The 25,180-nt window shown below is 44.8% G+C and overlaps 1 protein-coding gene across 4 annotated transcripts in view; it reads left to right on the top strand.

The window, feature by feature from the left end:
- The window catches only part of LOC140495235 (15-hydroxyprostaglandin dehydrogenase [NAD(+)]-like), a 71,882-nt gene extending 48,678 nt beyond the window's left edge, over positions 1-23,204 (top strand). For 2 of the 4 annotated variants that reach the window (XR_011964060.1, XR_011964059.1), the window contains exons 6-7: positions 1,865-1,941; positions 4,629-4,663. Coding sequence is in view for 2 of the 4 variants with exons in the window: in XM_072594576.1 (XP_072450677.1) it covers positions 1,865-1,941; positions 4,629-4,792; positions 18,059-18,197 (380 nt within the window). In the remaining 2 variants the exon portion in view is untranslated. Of the gene's footprint in view, positions 1-1,864; positions 1,942-4,628; positions 4,793-18,058 lie in introns of those variants that run through there. The other 2 variants (XM_072594576.1, XM_072594577.1) reach the window with 2 other exon arrangements.
- Positions 23,205-25,180: the final 1,976 nt, after the last annotated feature.

Below are 25,180 nucleotides of genomic sequence, written 5' to 3'. Positions count from 1 at the left end.
GGGGTTGGGGTTATAAGGAGAGGCTGGATAAGCTGGGACTTTCTTCACTGGAGTATAGGAGGCTGAGGGATGACCTTATGTAGGTTTATAAAATCATGAGGGATTTAGATAAGGTGAATGGTAGGTGTATTTTCCCGAGGGTTCGGGATTTTGAGACTAGGGGGCATATTTTAAAGGTAGAGGAGAAAGATTTAGAAAAGACATGAGGGGCAAATTTTTTTACACAGGTAGTAGAATGAGCTTCCAGAGGAATTGGTGAATGCAGGTACACTTTCAAAGTTCCAAAGATATGCAGGTAAGTACATGAATAAGAAATATTGGAAGTATATGGACCAAGCACAGGCAGGTGGGGCTAGTTTAATTTGGGATTATGATCCGCATGGATTGGTTTGACCAAAGAGTCTGTTTCCATGATGTTTGTCTCTAAGACTCTATAACTCAAAGATCAGCCATGACGATGTTGAAAACAAAGCAGACTTAAAGAGCTTTTTATAATGGGAATGACTTGGGTAAAGCAGTCATACTGTACTTCCACACTCTGACTTCTGGTGGTGTTGTGCACTAAACATTCCTTTTGCAGTTTTCATTACTCATCACACACTTCATTGCACAACATCGAGCTGCCAAGTTGAAAACGAGCCATTTGGCCCAACCAGTCTGTGCTGATGTTTATCCCTCACAAGTGCAACACTGACCCATTGTGGCCAACTTATGACTGTATCGCTTCATTTCACCATCCTTAAACCATCCAACTAACCTGTCCTTCCGGTAACTTCTGAGGATGAGTCACTTGATCTAAAACGTTAACTCTGATTTCTCACCACCGATGCTGCCAGACCTGCTGATCTTTTCCAGCAATTTCTGTTTTTGTTGTCTCCAGGTAATTTTTTTCATCTTTCTGTGCAAGTTTCTTTCTCTCGATCTTGAATCCTTGATATTTAATGTTATAGCGCTGTCACTATGTTATAGACCTTGGCCCATTCCTTCATCACCTTAAACGTTTCGGTCAAATCTCCACTGCGCCAATTAAAACAGAGAAGGTTGATTCTCATGTTAAAGGGCAAGATAGCACACACACAAATAGGAAGGAAATTATATTTTGAATGTTGTCTTTGATGTTCATGCTTTTGGTTTTGAAATTCCTTCAAGGACTCATTTTCCCTCTATCCGATCTCCTTCCGTCTGACAGCTCTCAGAGATATTTGAGTTTCTGTAATCATGTCTTTATCCCAGATTTTCATCGATCCACTATGACACTGCTTCCAGCTGTGTAGGCCCTTGACCCTGCAATTCCTTCCCCAAACCTCACTGTCTCTCCACTCCTCCCCCTCCCTTAGAAGACTTCTCAAAACCAAACACTTTTGGTCCCAATATCTCCTTATGATGCCAGGGGTCAAATTGTATTTGGTATTTCTTTGAAAAACTCATTCACGGGATGAGGATGTCACTGGCTAAGCCAGTATTTATTGCCCATCCCTAATTGCCTAGAGGGCAGTTAAGAGTCAACCACATTGCTGTGGATCTGGAGTCACATGTAGGCCAGACCAGGTGGGGATGGCAGGTTTCCTTCCCCAGAGGATATGAGTGAGTCAGATGGTTTTTTCCAACCACTGAGAGTGGATTCATGGTCATCATTAGACTCTTAATTCCAGATTTTTTTTGTCAAATTCATGGTGGGATTTGAACCCAGGTTCTCAGAACATTTCCTGGGTTTCTGGATTAGCAGTCCAGACAATGCCACTAGGCCTTTGCCTCCCCTGAAGCGCCTGTGAAGCATTGTGATACATCATACTCCAACAAAGTTGCAATATGAATCCAAGTTGTTGTTACATGCAATTCTGCTTTCTTCTCTATTTCCATTTAGGTATATTCCCAGCTGCACATGGACCAGTGTACACAGCCACAAAGCATGGTGTAGTTGGATTCACCAGGGCTATAGCAGTAAGTACTCCTTAGTCATGATTTTCTTCCTTGGCCAATATTATTCTTTATGTGCCTTTACTGTTCATATGACACTAAGATCAGGTGGAACCAGTGTTTTAAGTTTCTTTATGCTTTCTGTGTTTTGGTGCTGCAGAATACAGCAATCTAATCAATTGCTTGACAAAGGTCAGTATGTTTTACATAATAAGAACATAAAAACCAGGAACAGGAGTAGACCATCTAGCCCCTAGAGCCTACTCCACCATTCAATAAGATCATGGCTGATCTTTTCATGGACTCAGCTCCACTTACCCACCCACTCACCATAACCCTTCATTCCTTTACTGTTGAACAATCTATCTGTCTTTGCCTTAAAAACATTCAACGAGGTAGCCTCAACTGCTTCACTGGGCAGGGAATTCCACAGATTCATAACTCTTTGGGTAAAAAAAGTTCCCTCTCAACTCAGTCCGAAATCTGCACCCCAATATTTTGAGGATATGCCCCCTAGTTCTAGTTTCACTTGCCAGTGGAAACAACTTTTCTGCTTCTATTTTATCTATTTAAGCCAACCGGTTCACCTAATGTCCTTCAAACAGGGAAATCTGCTATCCTCGCCTGGTCTGGGCCATATGTGACTCCAGACCCACAACAGTGTGGTTGATTCTTAACTGCAATTCCAGATAGGCAATAAATGCTGGCCTAGCAGACATGCCAGTTTAAGTTTATAAGTTTCTGTAAGATCGCCATCATTCTTATAATTTCCAATGGTCCCGGTATTTGCAATGTCTCCCCGTTAGCCAACCCTCTCAGCTCTAGAATCAACCGAGTGAACCTCCACTGTACCTTCTCCAGTGCCAGCACATCCTTTGTCAAGTAAGAAGACCAAAACTGTTTTATATTCTTATCAACAGCATTTAGCTCAGGAGAAAGTGAGGACTGCAGATGCTGGAGACCAGAGTTGAAAAGTGTGGTGCTGGAAAAGCGCAGCAGGCCAGGCAGCATCCAAGGAGCAGGAGAATCGACGTTTCGGGCATAAGCCCTTCTTCAACCATTCCTGAAGAAGGGATTATGCCCAAAACGTCGATTCTCCTGCTCCTCGGATGCTGCCTGGCCTGCTGCACTTTTCCAGCACCACACTTTTCAACAACAGCATTTAGCTCAGCCAAGCCATCCAGGTGTCATTTAACATTGAAAAACAGAATACTGCAGATGCTGGAAACTTAGAACAAACGCCCAGAATGCTGAAGAGCTGAGCTGATCTTGCAACATCTGTGCAGAGCGAAACAGAGTTAACATCTTGAGACCCATATGACTCTTCTTCAGAATGTGATTCATACCAGACGCATTAACTCTGTTTCTGTATCCACAGATACTGCCAGACCTTCTGAATCTAATGTTAATGTGTCCAGTATGACTCCCATTCTGATGAAGAATCATACCGGACTTGAAACTTTAACTCTGCTTCTCTGTCCTCAGATACTGCTGAATTTCTCTGTGCATGTATCATGTTTTTTTTTCCATTCTTCACATCATTTGTCCCCGTCATCTTGAGGGACATTGTGTTGAAGTAGAGACCTTCCCCCCTTCAAGTCTTGGATTGAGACTGCAGAACCCATTTTGCATAGTGACCTTAGTGGAGAGAATTTCATTTGGTTTGCCTTGATTGCATTTGAACCTTGACCCCACAGGATGGCCAGTGCCTAACTCACCATCCCATTCGGCCACCCCTGAACATGTTAAATCTTAATGTTAGGAACATAGAGCATAGAATAGTACAGCATAGAACAGGACCTTTGGCCCATGATGCTCTGCCAAGCATTTGTCTTAATCTACGATCAACCTAATCTACACTTCCTTCAATTTACTGCTGTCCATGTGCTTGTCCAGTAGTCGCTTAAATGTCTCTAATGTACCTGAGTCTACTACCACTGCTGGCAGTGCATTGCACCCACCCATCAGTCTCTGTGTAAAGAACCTATCTCTGACATCCCTCCACACCTTCGTCCAAGCACCCTAAAATTATGGCCCCTTGTGACAGTCATTTCTGCCCTGGGGAAAAGTCTCTGGCTATCTACTCTATCTATGCTTCTCATTACCTTGTACACCTCTATCAAGTCACCTCTCGCCCTTCTTCTCTCCAGTGTAAAAAGCCTTAGCTCACTCAACCTCTCTTCATAAGACATGCCTTCCAATCCAGGCAGCATCCTGGTAAATGAGGTTACTGTTATCGAAATGTTGCTTTCCAGGGTTTCATGCCCTGGGCTATGAATGTAGTGAGGGCTCATTGATGATCAGGGAAGGTGATTGTTGAAAATGACTTGTCCAAGAACACTGCACTGAGGAGGTTGGGTGTGATGCTGGACTCTTGACATTTACTGTAAACAAGGATCACCCCTGGTCGGGCCTAGTACAGGCAGAAAGAACAAATCTCCAAATGAGACTGACTTCTCAGCAATCTGGACGGGGTAAGGGAGAAGATAAAATTTCTGAAGGATGGGTTCAGATCCTACCTTCCCAGGGATCCTCACTAGGTGCCCAGCCATTATTTGCTGTTGTTCCCTGATGCATTAGGCAGCTCACTACAACGTTCTCAGGGGCAACCAGAGATGGGCAGTAAGTGCTGGCCCAGTCAACAGCAGTGACATTCATAAGTGGGACCGTACAGTCTGATAAACAGTAACTGTCTTGCGGCTTTCGTTCAGGCAACTTCGAAGCTGCTGGACTATGGAGTTCGGATCAACACAATTTGTCCAGCCTTTGTGGATACTCCGCTTTTGAACTCTGTGAATCAAGAGCAAATGATGGGGAGATACTACATATTCAAGGATACGGTGAAAAAGTTGATTCAACACTACGGGATATTGGAGTAAGTACATTTTGGGAAATGGAAGAGTGATTAGATTAGATTACTTACAGTGTGGAAACAGGCCCTTCGGCCCAACAAGTCCACACCGCCCCGACGAAGCGCAACCCACCCATACCCCTACATTTACCCCTTACCTAACACTACGGGCAATTTAGCATGGCCAATTCACCTGACCTGATCATCTTTGGACTGTGGGAGGAAACTGGAGCACCCGGAGGAAACCCACGCAGACACGGGGAGAACGTGCAAACTCCACACAGTCAGTCGCCTGAGGTGGGATTTGGACCCGCGTCCCTGGCGCTGTGAGGCAGCAGTGCTAACCACTGTGCCACTGTGCCGCCCATGTGGTGTAAGAAGTTGACAACATCTGACAGGGAGTGAGTTGCATCAAAGTAGGGGGAATTGGAGCGTGTTTGGTTCTATCGGAATGCTCCACACCAAACAACTAAGCAGCACAGAACAACCTTGGTTATCCAAACATCAATTATCCAAAATTCAGATTATCCAAACACGATCTCAAGATCCCGTAAAAACATTATCTGTTATCTGAACACTCAATATCCAAATAAAATACTCCCACCGTCTTGCTTGGATAATTGATGTTGTTCTGTACATATCTCCCCCACAAGATGGTGGTAATCTGAAACGTTCTTTTCTCCAGACAACCCATGGATATTATGGTTTGTCTTTTATTCACTCATGGGATGCTGGGCCAGCATTTACTACCCAGAGCTCAGATAAGAGTCAACCATGTTGTTGTGGGTCTGGAGTCATGTGTAGGTCAGACCAGGTAAGGATGGCAGTTTCCTTCCTTAAAGGACATTAGTGAACCAGATTTTATTTTCTGACAATCAACAATGGATTTGTGGAAAGGAAGTATCTCTGCAGAGCTTTCTTATTCTTTGCAAATAACACTTACCACTAATACCTACTTCTCATTTATATCTCTCCTCCTCTACTACTGTTAGCAATCCCTTTGGAACTGACACCCTCACCAACTGTTCCACATGCTAGTCCTCCCCACTCTTTCCACTGTGTCACCCTATCACTTTTCCAAATCCCTTCAGTTCTGAGGAAGAGTCACACTGGACTCGAAACCTTAAGTCAGCACAACATCAAAGATCGAAGGACCTGTACTGCGCTGTGGTATTCCATGTCCTTTGTCTCCCCTCAGATGCTGCCAAATTGGCTGAGTTCATTCAACACACTGTTTTTATTAAAGGAAGTTACAATGCACAACAGCCTTACCCTCACTGGTCAATCAGCCTCAAAAGACTGAATGACCATCTCTATCCCTTGGATGGTCATCCTAAACCAACACTCCAGGATCTGGGGCCATGGGCATGAGGGAAATGGGGCAGGGGGGGTTGGAAAAGCAGCCTGGCTCCCATTGCGTCCCACATACTGGACTGGGTTAAAATTGTCCTCATTGTTTCTAAATTCCCAGTTGGAGGAAGCAAGAGCATAAATTTAGTTTGGACAGAAGGGCAAAATATATGTCAGTGTACACTGAAATTAAACAGAATAGAACCATTCCCAACAATATTTCACACCAGGCTCCAAAACATTTCCAAGAAGTCCTTTTTTAAGATATTCTACAACTGTTATATTATTCTGACTTTTACGAATGGATCTTTACTGCTAAATCCCGAAACATGGAAATGTTGCATTGAGCAACAACAACTTGCTTTTTACAACCTCTTTTAATGGAGGGATGTGTCACATAGCAGTTCACCAGAGTGTGATCAAAGATGATTTGGCACCGCATGAGGAGGTATTGGACAAATTATCAAAAGTGATGGTCGAATGATGTCAGAGATGTACAGACCCTTCGGTCCAACTCATCCACGCTGAACAGTTGTTCTACATTAATCTAGTCCCATTTACTAGCATTTGGCCCATGTCTCTCTAAAACCCTCCTATTCATATACCCATTCAGATGCCTTTTAAATTTTGTAATTGTACCAAACTCCACCACTTTCTCTGGTAGCTCATTCCATACTCACACCACCCTCTGCATGGAAAGGTTGCCCTTTAGGTCCCTTTTAAATCTTTCCTCTCTCACCTTAAACCTGTGTCCTCTAGTTTTGGACTCCCCTACCCTGGAGAAAAGACCTTAACTATTTATCCAATGCATGCCCCTCATGATTTTAGAAACTTCAATTAGGTCACCCTTCATCGTCTCTCTCTCTCCAGGGAAAATAGCCCCAACTTATTCAGCCTCTCCCTGTTGCTCAAACCTTCCAACCTTGGTAATATCCTTTTAAATCTTTTCCGAACCCTTTCAAGTTTCTCAACATCTGTTTTAAGGAGACTCTTAAAAGATAAATTGAGGGCAGAGTATTTTAAGAAAGTCCAATATCACTGAGGGCATAGCTTCCAATGGTGGAACCTTATGAGGCACAAGAGACCAGAACAAGAAGGACACAGAGCTTTAGGGGTCTTCATTTGGTTGGTCAGTCAGTGAGGAAGAGGTTGTAGAGGGATTTGAACACTAGGATGGGAATTTAATGCCGACCCATTGCTGGAGTCTTAAGTCTGTGAGTATTGGGCTAAATGAGAATTGTTAATGGGCAGATGGCAGTGATCTAGATAAGCAATGATTGACACTTACAAGGCTGCCTAGAAGAGAACTGGTGCATCCTGTCCCTGTAGTGAACAATCGTAGTCAAGCATGAAACCACAATAATAAACTTTTAACACTGCTGCTCTGTACTGTAATACTGCCTTTGTACCGTAATACTGACTTTGGCTTGGTTTCATGATGATTCCAATTTTGGCACATTTGGTTCAAATTAGAGTCAAGCTGTACAATAACAAGAGGTTAGAGCTGGATGCAATTGTAATGAGTGACTCAACTTAGCAGGTAGTCAGTGAAGATATAACAAAAATATATTTTTACTTGGAATTAACATTGTGCAAGCACAGTCTAATGTGACTTAATGTAGATGCACCTCATAAACTGCACCTGAATTATTTCAACCAAGGAATACATGTCCTCATAATTTAATCCCTTGTATCAATCCAGTAAAGCTGCATTGTACAGCCTTCAGAGCCAATATATATTTGCTGGCTTGTCATGGCCAGACTGAAAATAAAGGAGATCATATATTTCTGTAACATGACTACTTAGAGACAGACACCAATTTTCTTTTTAGCTTTTTAGTTTTTCAGAGAAGTTTTATTTCTGAGAAGTCTTTTATAAATATGACTATTTAAAAATATCAAACTTCCAGCCCTACTTTTGAGGAGCCCTTGAAATAATCCCCCTCACTATGAATATATAAAAGAAACAGCATGGAAATCTGTAGCTCATTAAGTTCCTGAAAAATGAAAGAATATTCATGTGTCATAGATGCCTCTGAGGATGACTCTCGGAGGATTTCCGACCTAACTTATGAATTAGTCTTTTCCAGATGCCAGCCAACTACATTGGTTTTAAAATTGATAGAAAACAAAATCGTGCCAAATATAAGCCTGATTACCTGGCATCGATTTTCCTCCTGGGACAAGTTTCACCCCTCATAGTTTCACTGTTTAGCAAAGAGGTTTCTGTAGCAATATTTCCCATTGTCACTGTGATTTTAGAAATCTCATGTCTTCAAATGTACAATGGGAAAGGTGACTTGGCCCATTGATTCTATTCTTCCATGGAAACTTATCAGACCATCACTTCTCCAACTCTTATTGACTCCAGTCTCCATTTCCACTAATCCAACTACTTGTATTTGAAACAGAGGGGTACTAATATCATGGGTGGGAAATTTGCTAGTGCAATTCAGGGTGGTTTAAACTAGCTCAGCAGGGGGGTTGGGATCCTGTGGTGTAGTTCCACTACACAGGAGGATGAGAGTAGGGAGGACATGGACAGGATTTCACGGTCACAGGGGTGTGCTGGCAGACACAAGCTGGTCTGAAGTGTCTGGATTAGTGGTGCTGGAAGAGCACAGCAGTTCAGGCAGCATCCAAGGAGCTTCGAAATCGACGTTTCGGGCAAAAGCCCTTCATCAGGAATAACGGCAGTGAGCCTGAAGCAAGGAGAGGTAAGCTAGAGGATGGTGGGGGTGGGGAGAGGGTAGCATAGAGTACAATGGGTGAGTGGGGGAGGGGATGAAGGTGATAGGTCAGGGAGGAGAGGGTGAAGTGGATAGGTGGAAAAGGAGATAGGCAGGAGGGACAAGTCTGGACAAGTCATGGGGACAGTACTGAGCTGGAAGTTTAGAACTAGGGTGAGGTGGGGGAAGGGGAAATGAGGAAACTGTTGAAGTCCACATTGATGCCCTGGGGTTGAAGTGTTCCGAGGCGGAAGATGAGGTGTTCTTCCTCCAGGCGTCTGGTGGTGAGGGAGCAGCGGTGAAGGAGGCCCAGGACCTCCATGTCCTCGGCAGAGTGGGAGGGGGGAGTTGAAATGTTGAGCCACGGGGCGGTGTGGTTGATTGGTGTGGGTGTCCCGGAGATGTTCCCGAAAGCGCTCTGCTAGGAGGCGCCCAGTCTGCCCAATGTAGAGGAGACCGCATTGGGAGCAACGGATACAATAAATGATATTAGTGGATGTGCAAGTAAAACTTTGATGGATGTGGAAGGCTCCTTTAGGGCCTTGGATGGAGGTGAGGGAGGAGGTGTGGGCACAGGTTTTACAGTTCCTGCGGTGGTAGGGGAAAGTGCCAGGATGGGAGGGTGGGTTGTAGGGGGGCGTGGACCTGACCAGGTAGTCACGGAGGGAACGGTCTTTGCGGAAGGAGGAAAGGGGTGGGGAGGGAAATATATCCCTGATGATGGGGTCTGTTTGGAGGTGGCGGAAATGTCGGTGGATGATTTGGTTGATGCGAAGGTTGGTAGGGTGGAAGGTGAGCACCAGGGGCGTTCTGTCCTTGCTACGGATGGAGGGGTGTGGTCTGAGGGCGGAGGTGCGGGATGTGGACGAGATGCATTGGAGGGCATCTTTAACCATGTGGGAAGGGAAATTATGGTCTCTAAAGAAGGAGGCCATCTGATGTATTCTGTGGTGGAACTGGCCCTCCTGGGAGCAGATCCGGCGGAGGCGGAGGAATTGGGAATACAGGATGGCATTTTTGCAAGAGGTAGGGTGGGAAGAGGTGTAATCCAGGTAGCTGTGGGAATCGGTGAGTTTATAAAAAATGTCAGTGTCAAGTCGGTCGTCATTAATGGAGATGGAGAGGTCCAGGAAGGAGAGGGAGGTGTCAGAGATGGTCCAGGTAAATTTAAGGTCAGGGTGGAATGTGTTGGTGAAGTTGATGTATTGCTCAACCTCCTCGCGGGAGCACGAGGTGGCACCAATGCAGTCACCAATGTAGCGGAGGAAGAGGTGGGGAATGGTGCCGGTGCAATTACGGAAGATCAATTGCTCTACATAGCCAACAAAGAGACAGGCATAGATGGGGCCCATACGTGTGCGCATGGCTACCTCATTGGTCTGGAGGAAGTGGGAGGATTCAAAGGAGAAATTGTTAAGGGTGAAAACCATTTCTGCCTAACGAATGAGAGTGTCAGTGGAAGGGTACTGTTGGGGACGTCTGGAGAGGAAAAAACAGAGAGCTTGGAAACCTTGGTCATGGCAGATGGAGGTGTAGAGGCACTGGATATCCATGGTGAAGATGAGGCGTTGGGGGCCGGGGAAACGGAAGTCTTGGAGGAGGTGGAGGGCGTGGGTGGTGTCTTGAACGTGGGGAGGTCTGGACTAGGGGGGATAGGACAGTGTCGAGGTAGGTAGAGATGAATTCAGCAGGAGCATGCTGAGACAATGGGTTGGCCAGGGTGGTCAGGCTTGTGGATCTTGGGAAGGAGGTAGAACCAGGCAGTGCGGGGTTCCCGGACTATGAGGTTGGAAGCTGTGGGTGGGAGATCTCCTGAGGTGAAGAGGTTCTGTATGGTCTTGGAGATGATGGTTTGGTGATGGGGGTGAGGTCATAGTCGAGGGGGCAATAGGAAGAGGTGTCCTTGAGTTGACGTTTGCCTTCAGTGGTGTAGAGGTCACTGTGCCAGACTACCACTGTGCCCCCTTTATCCGCTGGCTTGATGGTGAGGTTGGGATTGGAGCAGAGGGATTGGAGGGCTGCGCGTTGTGAGGGTGAGAGGTTGGTTGGAGTGGGGGAGGGGGTAGACAGGTTGAGGCGGTTAATGTCCCAGCGGCAGTTGGAAATGAAGAGGTCGAGGGCAGGTGATCGGCCAGCGCGGGGTGTCCAGGTGGATGCAGTGTGTTGGAGGTGGGCGAAGGGGTCCTCGGAAGGTGGGCGGGAGTCCTGATTGTGAAAGTAAGCTCGGAGGCGACGGAAGAATTGTTCGACGTCACGGCGTGTATTAAATTCATTGATGCGTGGACGGAGGGGGATGAAGGTGAGTCCTTTGCTGAGGACTGATCATTCGTCCTCAGTGAGGGGGAGGTCTGGGGGGATGGTGAAAACTTGGCAGGGCTGGGAGCTGGGATCTGGTGTGGGTGTAGAGCTGGGAGTGGGGGCGGAACCTGTAACTGGAGTAGGTGTGATGGTGGGGGGAATGGGGGTACAGTCATGAGCAGGAGTAGTGTTCCCCTCGGGGTTCTGGGGGGTGGGGATAGTGACAGTGGGGTCTGTGGGGGGCATGTCAGCAGAATGCAGGTGAGTGGCGCTGGTGGGGGCGGAAGTGGTGGTGACCACTGCAGTAGGGGTGGCGGAAGTCACTGAGCATGTGGCATCAGCGATGATGTGAAGGGCAGAAGTGATGTCAGGTGTGATGTATGAGGAATTGTGAGGGGTGGAAGTGGTTGTGGGAGTGGCCATGTTGGGGGTGGAAGTGATATCATCAATCAGCGTGGGGGTGGCAGCTGCATCAGCCGCATGGCTAATGGTGGAATAGGTTCCGAGGCCAGGGGAATCTTCTGGAATGTTGGAGGAGTGCTGGTTATGGAGGTGGGTAGGTAAAAGTTTGTTGTACTTACAGTTTTTGATGTTTGAGATGGAATTGAAATACTGTTTGTTGAGAGTATGAATTCTCCTGAGGATGTAGTACAGAGTGGGTCCTTTGCAATCCTGAGAGAGTGTGGCCCTCAGCTGAGGCAGGGCTGACTGTAGAGAGGTTAGGTGCCAGCGCATTGCTGCAAGCGTGGAGCGGAGGATCTTGAAGGAGAACTGTTGCTGGTGTTTTTGAATCTGTAGTCTGTACTGTTTGTCCTGTTCGGGTCCGAACTCTGCTGGTTTAAAGGTGGTCCGGAGTCCGTGTGGGATGAGTTGGTTACGGAGACAGGCACTGAGGAAGCAAATGTGGCTGTGATAGCAAGTTTGTTTCAGGACATGGTTGAAGAGTTTCAGGGCAGAGGAAATGACCTGGGAGTTGCAGTGGGAGAGGGACTCCCTGAGATTCTTGTAGAGAGCGGAGGAAAACTTCTTCCAGTTGGCCTCCTTCTTTAGAGACCGGAATTTCCCTTCCCACATGGTTAAAGATGCCCTCCAACACATCTCGTCCACATCCCGCACCTCCGCCCTTAGACCCCACCCCTCCAACTGTAACAAGAACAGAATGCCCCTGGTGTTCACCTTCCACCCTACCAACCTTCGCATAATCATCCGCCGACATTTCCGTCACCTCCAAACAGACCCCACCACCAGGGATATATTTCCCTCCCCACCCCTTTCCACCTTCCGCAAAGACCATTCACTCCGTGACTACCTGGTCAGGTCCACGACCCCCTACGACCCACCCTCCCATCCTTGCACCTTCCCCTGCCACCGCAGGAGCTGTAAAACCTGCGCCCACACCTCCTCCCTCACCTCTATCCAAGGCCCTAAAGGAGCCTTCCACATCCATCAATGTTTTACCTGCACATCCACTAATATCATTTGTTGCATCTGTTGCTTCCGATGCGGTGTCCTCTACATTGGGCAGACTGGACGCCTCCTAGCAGAGCGCTTTAGGGAACATCTCCGAGACACCCGCACCAATCATCCACACCGCCCTGTGGCCCAACATTTCAACTCCCCCTCCCACTCTGCCGAGAACATGGAGGTTCTGGGCCTCCTTCACCACCGCTCCCTCACCACCAGACGCCTGGAGGAAGAACGCCTCATCTTCCGCCTTAGAACACTTCAACCCCAGGGCATCAATGTGGACTTCAACAGTTTCCTCAATTCCTCTTCCCCCACCTCACCCGAGTTATAAACTTCCAGCTCAGCACTGTCCCCATGACTTGTCCGGACTTGTCCTACCTGCCTATCTCCTTTTCCACCTATCCACTCCACCTTCTCCTCCCTGACCTATCACCTTCATCCCCTCCCCCATCTACCCCTTGTACTCTATGCTACTTTCTCCCCACCCCCACCCTCCTCTAGCTTATCTCTCCATGCTTCAAGCTCACTGCCTTTATTCCTGATGAAGGGCTTTTGCCTGAAATGTCGATTTCGAAGCTCGTTGGATGCTGCCTGAACTGCTGTGCTCTTCCAGCACCACTAACCCGGAATCTGGTTTCCAGCATCTGCAGTCATTGTTTTTACCTGGTGTGAAGTGTGTCTACTTCAATGCAAGGAGTGTTGGGGATAAGGTAGGTGAGCTTGCAGCATGGATAGGTATCTGGGACTTCAATGTTGTGGCCATTTTGGAGACATGGATAGAGCAGAGTGAGGAATGGATGTTGCAGGTTCCAGGATTTAGATCTTTCATTAAAAACAGGGAAGGTTGTAAAAGAGGAGGAGGTGTGGCCTTGTTAGTCAAGGACAGTACAGTGGTAGTTGAAAGAAGTTTTGACAAGGACTCATCTACTGAAGTAGTATGGGCTGAGGTTAGAAAAAGGAGAGGAGAGGTCACACTGCTGGGTGTTTTTTAATAGGCCTCTGCAAAGTTCCAGGGAGGTGGAGGAGAGGATCGGCAAAATAATTCTGGGTAGGAGTGAAAGGAATAGCGTGGTCATAATAGGGGACTTTAACTTCCCCAACATTGACTGGAAATGCTATAACTCTAGCGTGTCGGATGGATCAGTTTTAGTCCAATGTGTACAGGAGGGTTTCCTGACACAGTATGTCAAAGGACCAGCAAGCGAGGAGGCCCCACTGGATCTGGTACTTGGTAATGAACCAGACCAGCTGTTTGATTTAGTTGTAGGTGGGTACTTTGGAGAGAGTGACCATAATTCAGTCACATTTAGTTTAGCGATGGAAAGGGATAGGTACATGTCACATGGCAAGAGTAATCGATGAGGGAAGGGCAATTATAATGCCATTAGGCAAGACTTAGGAGGCATAGAATGGGGTAGCAAAATGCAGGGGATGAGGACAATCAAAATGTGGAGCTAGTTTAAGCAGTATATTGTATGTCCTTGATAGGTATGTCCCTGTCAGGCAGGGAGGAAGGGATAAGGGAAGGGAACCATGGTTTACTAAAGAAATTGTATCTCTTGTTAAGTGGAAGAGGGAGGCTTATGTGATGTTGAGACAGGATGTTTCAGATGAGGCTATGGAGAGTTATAGATTAGCTAGGAAGGATTTATAAAGGGAGTTAAGAAGAGCAAGGAGGTGACATGAGCAGTCTTTAACAGGTAGAATAAAGGAGAACCCTAAACCTTTCTGTAGGTCTGTGAGGAATAAATGGATGACTAGGGTAGGAATAGGGCCTATCAAAGACAGAAGTGGGAAGTTGTGTGTGGACCATATAATGATCAGAGTGAATATTTCTCATCTGTTTTCACTCAGGAAAAGGAGAATAGTGTAGGGGAGAAAACTGAGATACTTGCTATTAGACCAGAAAGGATTAAAGCTCGTAAGGAGGAGGTGTCCTCAATTCTAGAAGGCATGAAAGTAGATAGGTCCCCTGGACTAGATGGGATTTATCTAAGGATTTTCTGGGAAGCTAAGGAGGTGATGGAGGAGTCTTTGGCCTTGATCTTTGAGTCATCATTGTCTTCAGGTTTAGTACCAGAGGACTGGAGGATTGCAAATGTTGTGCCCTTGTTCAAGAAGGGCAATAGAAATGACCCAGGTAATTATAGACCAGTGAGCCTTTTGCCTGTTGTTGGAAAAGTTTTGTAAAGAGTTATAAGAGAGAGGATTTATAATCATCTAGCAAGTAACAGTTTGATTGGAGATAGTCAACATGGTTTCGTCAAGTGCAGGTCATGTCTCACAAACTTGGTTGAGTTTTTTGAGAAGGTGACCAAGCATGTAGATGAGGGTAGGGCAGTTGACATGGTGCACATGGACTTCAACAAAGCCTTTGATAAGATTCCACATGATAAGCTTTTAGAGAAAATGCAGAGGCATGGGATTGAGGGTGATTGAGCAGTTTGGATTAGAAACTGGCTTTCTGTAAAAAGGCAGCGAGTGGTGTTTGATGGAAAATATTCAGCCTGAAGTCCAGTTACTAGTGGTGTGCCACAAGGATCTGTTTTGGGACCACTGCTGTTTGTCATTTTTATAAATGATTTGGACACAAGCATAGATGGACGGGTTAGTGTGTTTGCAGATGACACTAAAGATGGTGGAGTGGTAGACAGTGTGGAAGAATGTTACAGGTTGCAGGGGGACTTGGATAAACTGCAGAATTGGGCTGAGAGGTGGCAAGTGGAGTTCAATGCAGATAAATATGAGGAGATTCACGTTGGGGAGAATAACAGGAAGGCAGAATACTGGGTCAATGGAAAGATTTTTGGTAGTGTGGACGTGCAGAGGGATCTTGGTGTCCATGTACATAGATCCCTGAAAGTTACCACCCAGGTGGATAGTGCTGTTAAGAAGGCATACAGTGTGTTCAGTTTAATTGATAGAAGGATTGAGTTCCAGAGTCGTGCTGTCATGCTGCAACTGTACAAAGTGCTACTGTGGCCACACTCAGAATATTGTATACAGTCCAGGTCGCCCCATTACAGGAAAGAAGTGGAAGCATTAGAAAAGGTCAGACAAGATTTAGCAGGATGTTGCCTGGTCTGGAGGGAAGTTATTACGAGGAAAGGCTGAGGGACTTGGGTCTGTTCTCATTGGAGGGAAGAAGGCGAAGAGGGGATTTGATAGAGACATACAAGATGATCAGAGGATTAGATAGGGTGGACAGTGAAAATAATTTTTCCTAGGATGATTACGTTGGCTTGTACAAGGGGGTATAGCTGCAAATAGAGGGGTGATAGATTTAAGACAGATGTCAGAGGCAGGTTCTTTACTCAGAGAGTGGTAAGGACATGGAATGCTCTGCCTGCCAATATAGTTAATGTAGCCACATTGGGGGCATTTAAACTGTCACTGGATAAGCATATGGATGATGATGAGATAGTGTAGGGGGATGGGCTTAGATTAGTTCACAGGTCGGCGCAACATCGAGGGGCGAAGGGCCTGTTCTGTGCTGTATTGTTCGATGTTCTGTGTTACATGAAGAAGTACGGAAGTTAATGAATACGCTCTGGAGCTAATAACCTGCAGCCATGGGTTATTGTGGCTTGTGAAATTGAATTTGGATTCTTTTTCTGCAGAAAATTTGGAAATCAAGTGTTGTTCCCAGGAAATCTGACTATGAAACTGTTGGATTGGTTATAAAGACAGAAAGGTCTCTCTACTTTCGAGAAACCTGCTAAGGCCGACATGTGATTTCAGCAAATAGCCATTTAGCTACTTACTGTTGTCCTTGACATTCAGTTGCATCAACCTTCTACAATGAACACAGTGGTTCAAGAAGACCCATTACTACCACCTCAGAGTGACGGGGAATAGAGACTAAACACCAGACTTGCCCTATCCTATTATTGTAATGCTGCCTAACATTAACCTTAAACTAATCTTTACCAGTTTAGAATTAGAATTAAGAATTCAGTTTTATTGTGACTTGTACTGAAGCTTAGGGATACAGATGTACAGTGAAAAGTATATGAAGTCACCATTCCTGGAACCATCTTAAATACAAAGGTATCTAGATACAAAATCTTAGGTACAAAGTAGAAAAATAAGTAAAGTTTAACATTACAGTCTTTCTTAACTGCTTAGCCATGCTAGGCCTCGCAATCCCTACAAGGGCTCGATCTCCTCTGTGCTGGGCTCTTTTATCCCAATTGGCTCCCTCTCCCAATGCTGGCTCAATATCCCCCTCACTTGACGTCGCCATGGATGCTGGGAGACCTCAGGTTGCCTGCTCAGGCCACTGCCACAGATGCCAGGGGACTTCTTTCACTGCAACACTGGCTCAATCTCCTCCATGCCGCACAAACCCGCTCTCCACAGAAAGTAAGTCAATTAAATTAAGGGGAAAAAAAAGAGCGGCAAAGGGAAAAAAAAGTGCAAGCAGACAGAGCCGATGAAGTCCAGGCAGAAACCCGCACTGCCAGTCTGCCGCCCATCTTGAATTAGAATTAGTTTGTACGTACACATTGATTACAAATGTGAAAACTTATGCCTCTGATATCGTGTAGGCAGTTGCCCAGCCTTTTGCCATCCCAAGTGCCCCAGTGGAAATGTCTGTTTCAGCTGTTTTTGATTGAACCGGGTGATGGGGACTGGTTTCACCAAAGCGCTGCGAAAGTTATGGCGGTAGAATTGAAACCACCCCTTTTCCGGAATATCATTCATCGGCTTGAGACCATTGAGCCCCTCGGGCCTGCTCCTGCCTTCACTTAGGTCACGACTGATCTCTCCTCCCACACCATTTACCTATCTTTGGCCAATTGATGACCTTATCGGTCAACAATGCATCAGTCTCAGCGTTCCAGTTGGTGTCCAGTGTCTATAACCTTTGAGCAGAGAGATTTAAATACTTCTGCAAACCTATTGTGAGGAAAAGGTACAGCCTGAATTCACCTCTAATTTAAAAACCCTGTTTAGACCACAAGATGTAGAAACAGAGTAGGCCGTTCAACTCATCAGAAGTGAGGAGTGCAAATGCTGGAGATCAGAGTCAAGATTAGAGTGGTACTGGCAAGGCACAGCAGGTCAGGCAGCATCCGAGGAGCAGGAAAATCAACGTTTTAGGTGGGAGCCCTTCATCAGGAATCACTCAGCACCACTCTAATCCTCATTCAACTCATCAAGACAGGTCCACCAATCAATGAGATCAATGCTGCTGTGTTAACCTTCAATCCTATTTTCCTCTTTACCATGGTTTCCCTTCCTATTTAACAATCTATCTCAAACTTGAATCTACTTAACAAGCGATTGTTTCTCTGTACCTACCCACCCGAATTCTTTTTGCATTGTAAACTCTTCAATAAGATCACCCCTCATTCTGGAGATGCTTCAGGAGTTGCAAGTGGAAGCATTTTCATCATAACCGAGTTTTACAAAATACAGCAGAAATGTTTTTTTTTTGCAGCCCATCATTAATCGTTCAAGGGTTAATGAAAATTCTTCAGGAGGAGGAGCTGAATGGAGCAGTCATGAAGATAACCAAGTCCAAAGGAATCCATTTTGAAATCTACGAGACAGCGCTGATACAGCCAGAAGTAAAGTAGACCAATTCCTCCCGGTCTTGCTAACAGAGTGTCTCTCAAATTCACCTGCCCCTGAAGTCAGGGGATATGAGCTAAAACCGATAACTGACAATGTATTTTGTACAAACTCTAAATGACTTTGGATAAGTGCAGGCACCAACTTGGATGATCTTTTGCTATGCACTGCATAAAATGTTTTAACCTTCCTTGTCTTTAAATTATTTAATTTAATTATATTTTTGTAATCAAAGGGAACTCTGCAGTGTGAAATAATTGTGGATATTGTTGAACAAATTATGACTTAAACTAGCAATAAGGAATTTGAACTTGTAATGCTTTTAAAATTCCCAAGATTTCCTTTACTGATCATATACTGGGAATTCATGAACCTCTCATACAAATAGGAGAAAGTGAGGACCACAGATGCTGGAGAGTCGAGAGTGTGGTGCTGGAAAAGCACAGCAACTCAGGCAGCATCTGAGGAGCAGGAGAATCAATGTTTCGGGCATAAGCCTGATTCCTGATGAAGGGTTTATGCCCAAAACGTCGATTCTCAAATCCTTGGATGCTGCCTGAGCTGCTGTGCTTTTCTAGCACCACACTTTCATACAAATGTCTTCTTAATCTACCTATTTGAACTTGGACTCAAATCCCCTTGGAATCAATCCATAAAACTTGGACAGTTTGAAACCTGGATGCGCCCAGTGCATAGAGTTCATCATTCCTGGTCATACAGGTAGGACATATACTTCAATGTATAACAGGCAACATTTTTCTCATTTATTATCTATAAGTGGATTGCTTTTGATGTAGCTTAATATTTATAGCATTTGGCTCTAAACTTTTAACTCTAAGGAGTTAGGATAGATGTTGAAATTTAAAGAATTTGAAATCTGACCCTATGAAGCGTCATCTGTTTCGCCTAGGTTGATCTGTATGTTGCAAGGGGTGTTATTTTTATATCTTAAGTCCCATATCCCTTAAAGAAACTGGGATTTAGGTCCAATGAAGAGCATTTAGCATTTGTTGTTCTGCATCCAATTTACCCCCATATGACTAATTAAGATATAGATGGAAATTAGAACCCCCCCCCCCCAACCATACACACCCCAACCCCTCCCCTGCCCGCAGAAGTCGCTATATCACTTCGGCATTGATGTAATTTGAACTAAATTCCACGTGTTGTGCTGGAACACAGCTAGAATAGAAGGATTGCTCCTGTGGACCCAAGCAAGAAAGTGTAGGCTGGTGCCACCTTGAGTGCCCACTTATCCCCAAAAAAGTGTTACAATTCCATAATAGGAAATATGCACTCTAAGTTATCATCGTGTAAATGGAAATGATGTTTATGTGTATGCCAAAAACTGTTGTAAACCAAAATGTGACTTTCCCCTGTGGATAACCCTGAAACGTATTTATAGCTGATCCCTCATTGCCCCTGAAGAGTCAGCATCGAGTAGGCCTGGAACCACATGTAGAGTAGACCAGGCTTCCATTCTTGGATAATAATTGTGAACCTATAGACTAGGCAAAGGCATTTATTTTTCTTTTCAATTGTTTATGGTACTTGGGCATTGCTGGTTGGCAACATCACTGTATGTTGCACATCTCTAATTGCCTGTGAGAAAATTTGGATGAGTTGCCTGATTGAATGACACTAGTCCACATGGTATGGGGACAACCACAGTGATATTAGAAAGGGAGTTTCAGGACTTTGACTCCATGATACTGATGGAACAGCGATTATAGTTTAGAGTCAACTGGTTCTCACCTCCCATCATCACATATTGATGAATTGCTTACCTTCAAGCTTTTTTACACATTAATGGACAAAGATGTTTTTTGTATGTGTGAGCAGAAAATAGTCCATTCAGCCCATCCAGTTTACTCTGCCATTCAGTCATGGCTGATATGTTTCTCATCCCCATTCTCACACATACTCCTTGTAATCCTTGATCCCCTTGATACTCAAGAACCTATATGTCTCAGTCTTCATGTGTTGGAAAACAGACCAAAGCAAAGGCACTTTAATTTCAGCCAAAGGTGTGAGAAAGGACCTTTTTTCGCCTGTCACTGTAATAAAGTAAACATTTCAGTTTAGCAATACTTTAGGACTCTGGGAGAGGAAACCAATGGAGAAGTGCAGAAGGCAAATGTTGCCAGATGGAGTCATAACAGAGCCACCATGCTCCTGCCCATAAGGAAACGTGAAGTGGTTTTCTAACCCTGGGTATTGGTCCGAACAGCTTTAGCTTGGTAGGAAAGTGACCATTGTTCAAGCCTCAGGCTAAATTAGTAGATCAGGCCCTGATGATCTAAAGGAGGACCTTTCCTTGCAGCTGGAAAGAAGTTTAAATTTCCAGTCAGTCAGACTAGGAAGGGAGTAGAAAGGGTGAGAATCCACAGTTAATCCACTCCATTTGAAATTTTTCCCTTGACCTATTTTATGCCAGGTGAGCAAACTTAATGTCAAGGCTTAACTTTTTGCATCCTTCTATGTCAAGGATGATGTGACAAGTTCACAATTTTACTGATTGAAAAGTGCAATATATCTTCTTATTGCTCCATTTAAAAGTCATTATCACTTTGGGATAAAAGATTACAGAATCCAATTATCAAAGTCTGCTAGAGATATCCCCTCACATTTATCTCCCCCCAACCCCCCTCCCATTTACCTCCCCCAACTCCCCTCACATTTATCCCCCCCCACAGCCCCCAATTTATCTCACCCCACCCCCACCCCCATTTATCTCCCCCAGACCCCTCCCATTTATCTCTCAGCCCACTTGCGTCACTTCCTCATTCCTGATGAAGACCTTATGCTCAAAACATCGACTCTCCTGCTCCCCAGATGCTCTCTGACCTGCTGTGCTTTTCCAGAGTCACAGTTTTTGACTCTGATCTCGAGGACTTGCAGTCCTCACTTTCTCCCAGAGATAATTCATTGCAATGAGTGGTGCTTATTCACTAAAGGAGATTGGAAGTGGGTTTGAGACATTTAAAAATGGCACTAAGCCCATGTCAGCCATTAAAACGCCTTCTGCTCCCATCTGCTAAGGTCCCAATGCACTGTATATGAAAGAGATGTAAGTGTATGGTAGATTGGAGTCTAATAAGTGAGAGCCAGGCCCTGTGTCTGAACTGGAACTTGCTCAGTAGTCAAGCTACAGCCTCAATGAATTCTTAGATCAGGTCACCTGCTGTCCATTTTCCAGGCAACTAAATGAGATATGGGAATCAATAGGAAAGTCAAACTGAGATTGAGAATTGATCACAAGCTTTGCTGAGTGTGAGTATTATTTCCAGTGGCTGTATAACATATTAATGGCCTTATTTATTATGTTCAATGTCTCATCCAATCCCATCTAATTTCTCAAAGGGTAACTGTAATAAAAACCTCAGCCTTGATCTGTATCAAAGTTTTAAAACGCACTAAAACATCCTGTTCACAGAATGATGAGGCACTGGGAAAGACAAAAGCCTCACGGACCTACTTTGCCAAACCTGAGCCCCAGAATAGCATACTTTCCTTGCTTTTATAGAGTCATAGATATTTACAGCATGGAAACATACCTTTCGGTCCAACTTGTCCATACTGACCAAATATCCTAACCTAGTCCTGTTTGCCAGCACCTGGCCCATATTCCTCTAAACCCTTCCTATTCATATTCCTATCCAGATACCTTTTAAATGTTGTAATTGTACCAGCCTCCACCACTTCCTCTGGAACTCATTCCATACACATACCACCATCTGTGTGAAAAAGTTGCCCCTTAGGTCTCTTCTATTTCTTTCCCCTCTCACCCTAAACCTATGCCCTCTAGTTCTGGACTCCCCCACCCCAGGGAAAATACTTTGTCTATTTATCCTTGATCCCCTTGATAGTCAAGAACCTTTTTGTGTCAGTCTTCATGTGTTGGAAAACAGACCAAAGCAAAGGCACTTTGCCCCTCAGGCGACTCTCTGTGTGGAGTTTGCATATTCTCCCTGTGTCTGCGTGGGTTTCCTCCGGGTGCTCCGGTTTCCTCCCACAATCCAAAAATGTGCAGGTTAGGTGAATTGGCCATGCTAAATTGCCCGTAGTGTTAGGTAAAGGGGTAAATATAGGGGAATAGGTCCAAAGTTTGTGAGAAGATTTGTTGTTCGGGTGCTCGTTGGGGTCTGGGGGGGTTGCACTTCGGCAGGTCGGTGTGGACTTGTTGGGCCGAAGGGCCTGAATCCATACTGTAAGTAATCTAATCTAATCTAATAATTTTGTAAACCTCTATAAGGTCACCCCTCTGCCTCCAACGCTCCAGGGAAAACAGCCCCAGCCTGTTCAGCCTCTCCCTATAGCTCAAATCCTCCAACCCCGGCAACATCCTTGTAAATCTTTTATGAACCCTTTCAAGTTTCACAATATCCTTCCAATAGAAAAAATACCAGAATTGCATGCAATATTCCAAAAGTGGCCTAACCAATGTTCTGTACAGCCACTTCTCAACTCCTATATTCAATGCTCTGTCCAATAAAGGAAAGCACACCAAACACCTTTTTTACTATCGTATCTACCTGTCACTCTACTTTCAAGAAAATATGAACCTGCACTTCAAGGTCCCTTTGTTCAGCAGCTCTCCTGAGGACCTTATCATTAAGTGTATAAGTACTGCTCTGATTTGCCTTTCCAAAATGCAGCACCTCACGTTTATCTAAACTAAACTCGATCTGTCACTCCTCAGCCCGTTCGCCCATCTGATCAAGATCCCGTTGTAATCTTCTTCACTGTCCCCTACACCTCCAATTTTGGTGTCATCTGCAAACTTACTAAGTATACCTCCTATGATCACATTTAAATCATTTATATAAATGACGAAAACCAGTGGACCCAGCACTGATCCTGATGGCACACCACTGGTCTGGAAAGCAGCCTTTAGGGGAAAGAAAAACTTTAAATCAAAATGTTTTCTGTATAATATAATTGTATTATTTCAACTGCTGTAAATTTGTATTGATCATGAAGCATTATTAAAGCAACTTATCATGCCTGCATCATGGATCAGCTTTTTGCATACCAGTGCCTCTGTGTTGTAATGTGTCAAAAGACTAAAGTGATTCATTTCTTAGTGACCAACATTTCTCACAAACGGCACAAGTGAAAACTCATCTTTAGTTTTGACCTTTAAGTTTGGGCCTCACTGTGCTGTATGCCTGTTGTAGTTGGCTGCATGACAACTATCGCTGCACTTTAACTGGGAGTAAATGTTTACTTTGAGCGACTGTGTAAGTGAAACTGCAACCAACCCTTTTTAACATCTCTCCCAGTGTTTTTTTACAATTCTCTCTCAAACCATTGACTCCAATATGGCCATGACTGAGCCATTTGCCTGGCTCCCAGTATAATTCACCACCCTGTCACTTCATTTCTGTGTATCAATCATGCAGTGTGAAAGAACATTGTTTAGAAAATGTTAACTGGCACTTAACAATAACCTGTAAGAACAACAAGGCAGGAGATGGAGTTTTGCTGATATTATAATGAGCTTGGAGCTGTATCAAATTCTGTCTGCCAACTTAATGGAGATAATAGCTCATCTAAAACAAACAGCTTTTTCATTAGAAGTGGAGATGATTTCTGAAGTGTTGCTACAATCAGTGTAATCTTGTGCTGCAATTGGAAGCAGGAAACAAGGTGGGGAAAGGAAGTGAGGAGGGTGGGGGTCAAGGCAGCATGTTGTTCCACGTCTTGCTGGTATCTATATGATGGTTCTGCATAAGGCATTGCCCATATTTGAAGAAAGTGCCAGTGAGGCATGATTGTATCGATGCCAAAGTACCCTGCATTAGGACTTACGCCAAATGTCAACAACGGTTTCCCTTCCAAGTTGTCAATGTTGCAGAATTGTACATCCTGATGGAGGTAGTGTACTGGTCACGTACGTACATATGCCATGATGTTATCTGAGCAGCATGTTCTTCCTTCTTGTCCTGTACCAAGCCTGATTATTGCACAAGCCTCACTGGTGTTATCTGTCCCTCAGTCATAAAACAAGCCCTCCAGCTGTCATTCCTGGGAACTGGACTTCTTACCTGTCTCGGATGGTCTGCAGGACAACCTGCAGCAAGTCATTACTGATTTATGGATCCACTCTTTTGCCTTTCCTCAGACGTGCTGAAGAGTTTGTGAGGGATCAAGGAGAGGCACATATGGACCATCATTCACTTTCAGTCCTACCACCATTAAGCTCACTTGCTAATGAAAGATTTCACCTAATGATCTCATTGGCCATCATTCCCAAACTTTAACTTTCCACCTATTCCAAGTCATTGTACTCCTTAATGTGGGATTTTCATAATTACAAGCCATCAGGAGGCTCCTATAGTAAGTCAGAATGCCATTTAAATGGCCATAAGACACTCGTTGGACCTCAGCTGAAGTATTATATTCAATGTTGAATGTTGTTAGGGTTAATTACTCTGAATGAGCTGCCACCATCCTCTTTAAGTGAAGGAAACTACCGGGTCAGCTTGGTCATTGTTATAGAAGAAAATTACCTCATGGTCTAACTAGTAGGGTAATTAACCAGATATAGCATAGTACATGTCAGCAACTAGTTTACCTTGTAATGATACATCACTACATGAAATGTGAGAAGAACGAGATGCTGGGTCTCCCCCGTTCAAGATCCTAACCTGTTCTGCCCACAGGAGATCAGCATAGTGGTAGGTTCTTATGGCACTCTTCAGCTTTAACGCTTTCAGATGCATATACCCCAATGAGATAGTGAAGAAGACATTTAATATGTTTTCCCTTATTGGTCAAAGCATGAGTATAGGAGTTGGGACGTCATGTTGTGGCTGTACAGGACATTGGTTAGGCCATTTTGGAATATTACGTGCACCTCTGGTCTCCCTCTTACAGGAAAGATGTTGTAAAACTTGAAAGGGTTCAGAAAAGATTTACAAGGATGTTGCCAGGGTTGGAGGATTTGAGCTATAGGGAGAAGCTGAATAGGCTGGGGCTGTTT

The sequence above is a fragment of the Chiloscyllium punctatum genome, chromosome 2 (assembly GCF_047496795.1).
Source record: "Chiloscyllium punctatum isolate Juve2018m chromosome 2, sChiPun1.3, whole genome shotgun sequence".
Lineage (NCBI taxonomy): Eukaryota > Metazoa > Chordata > Chondrichthyes > Orectolobiformes > Hemiscylliidae > Chiloscyllium > Chiloscyllium punctatum.
This window is presented reverse-complemented; position numbering and strand designations above follow the sequence as displayed.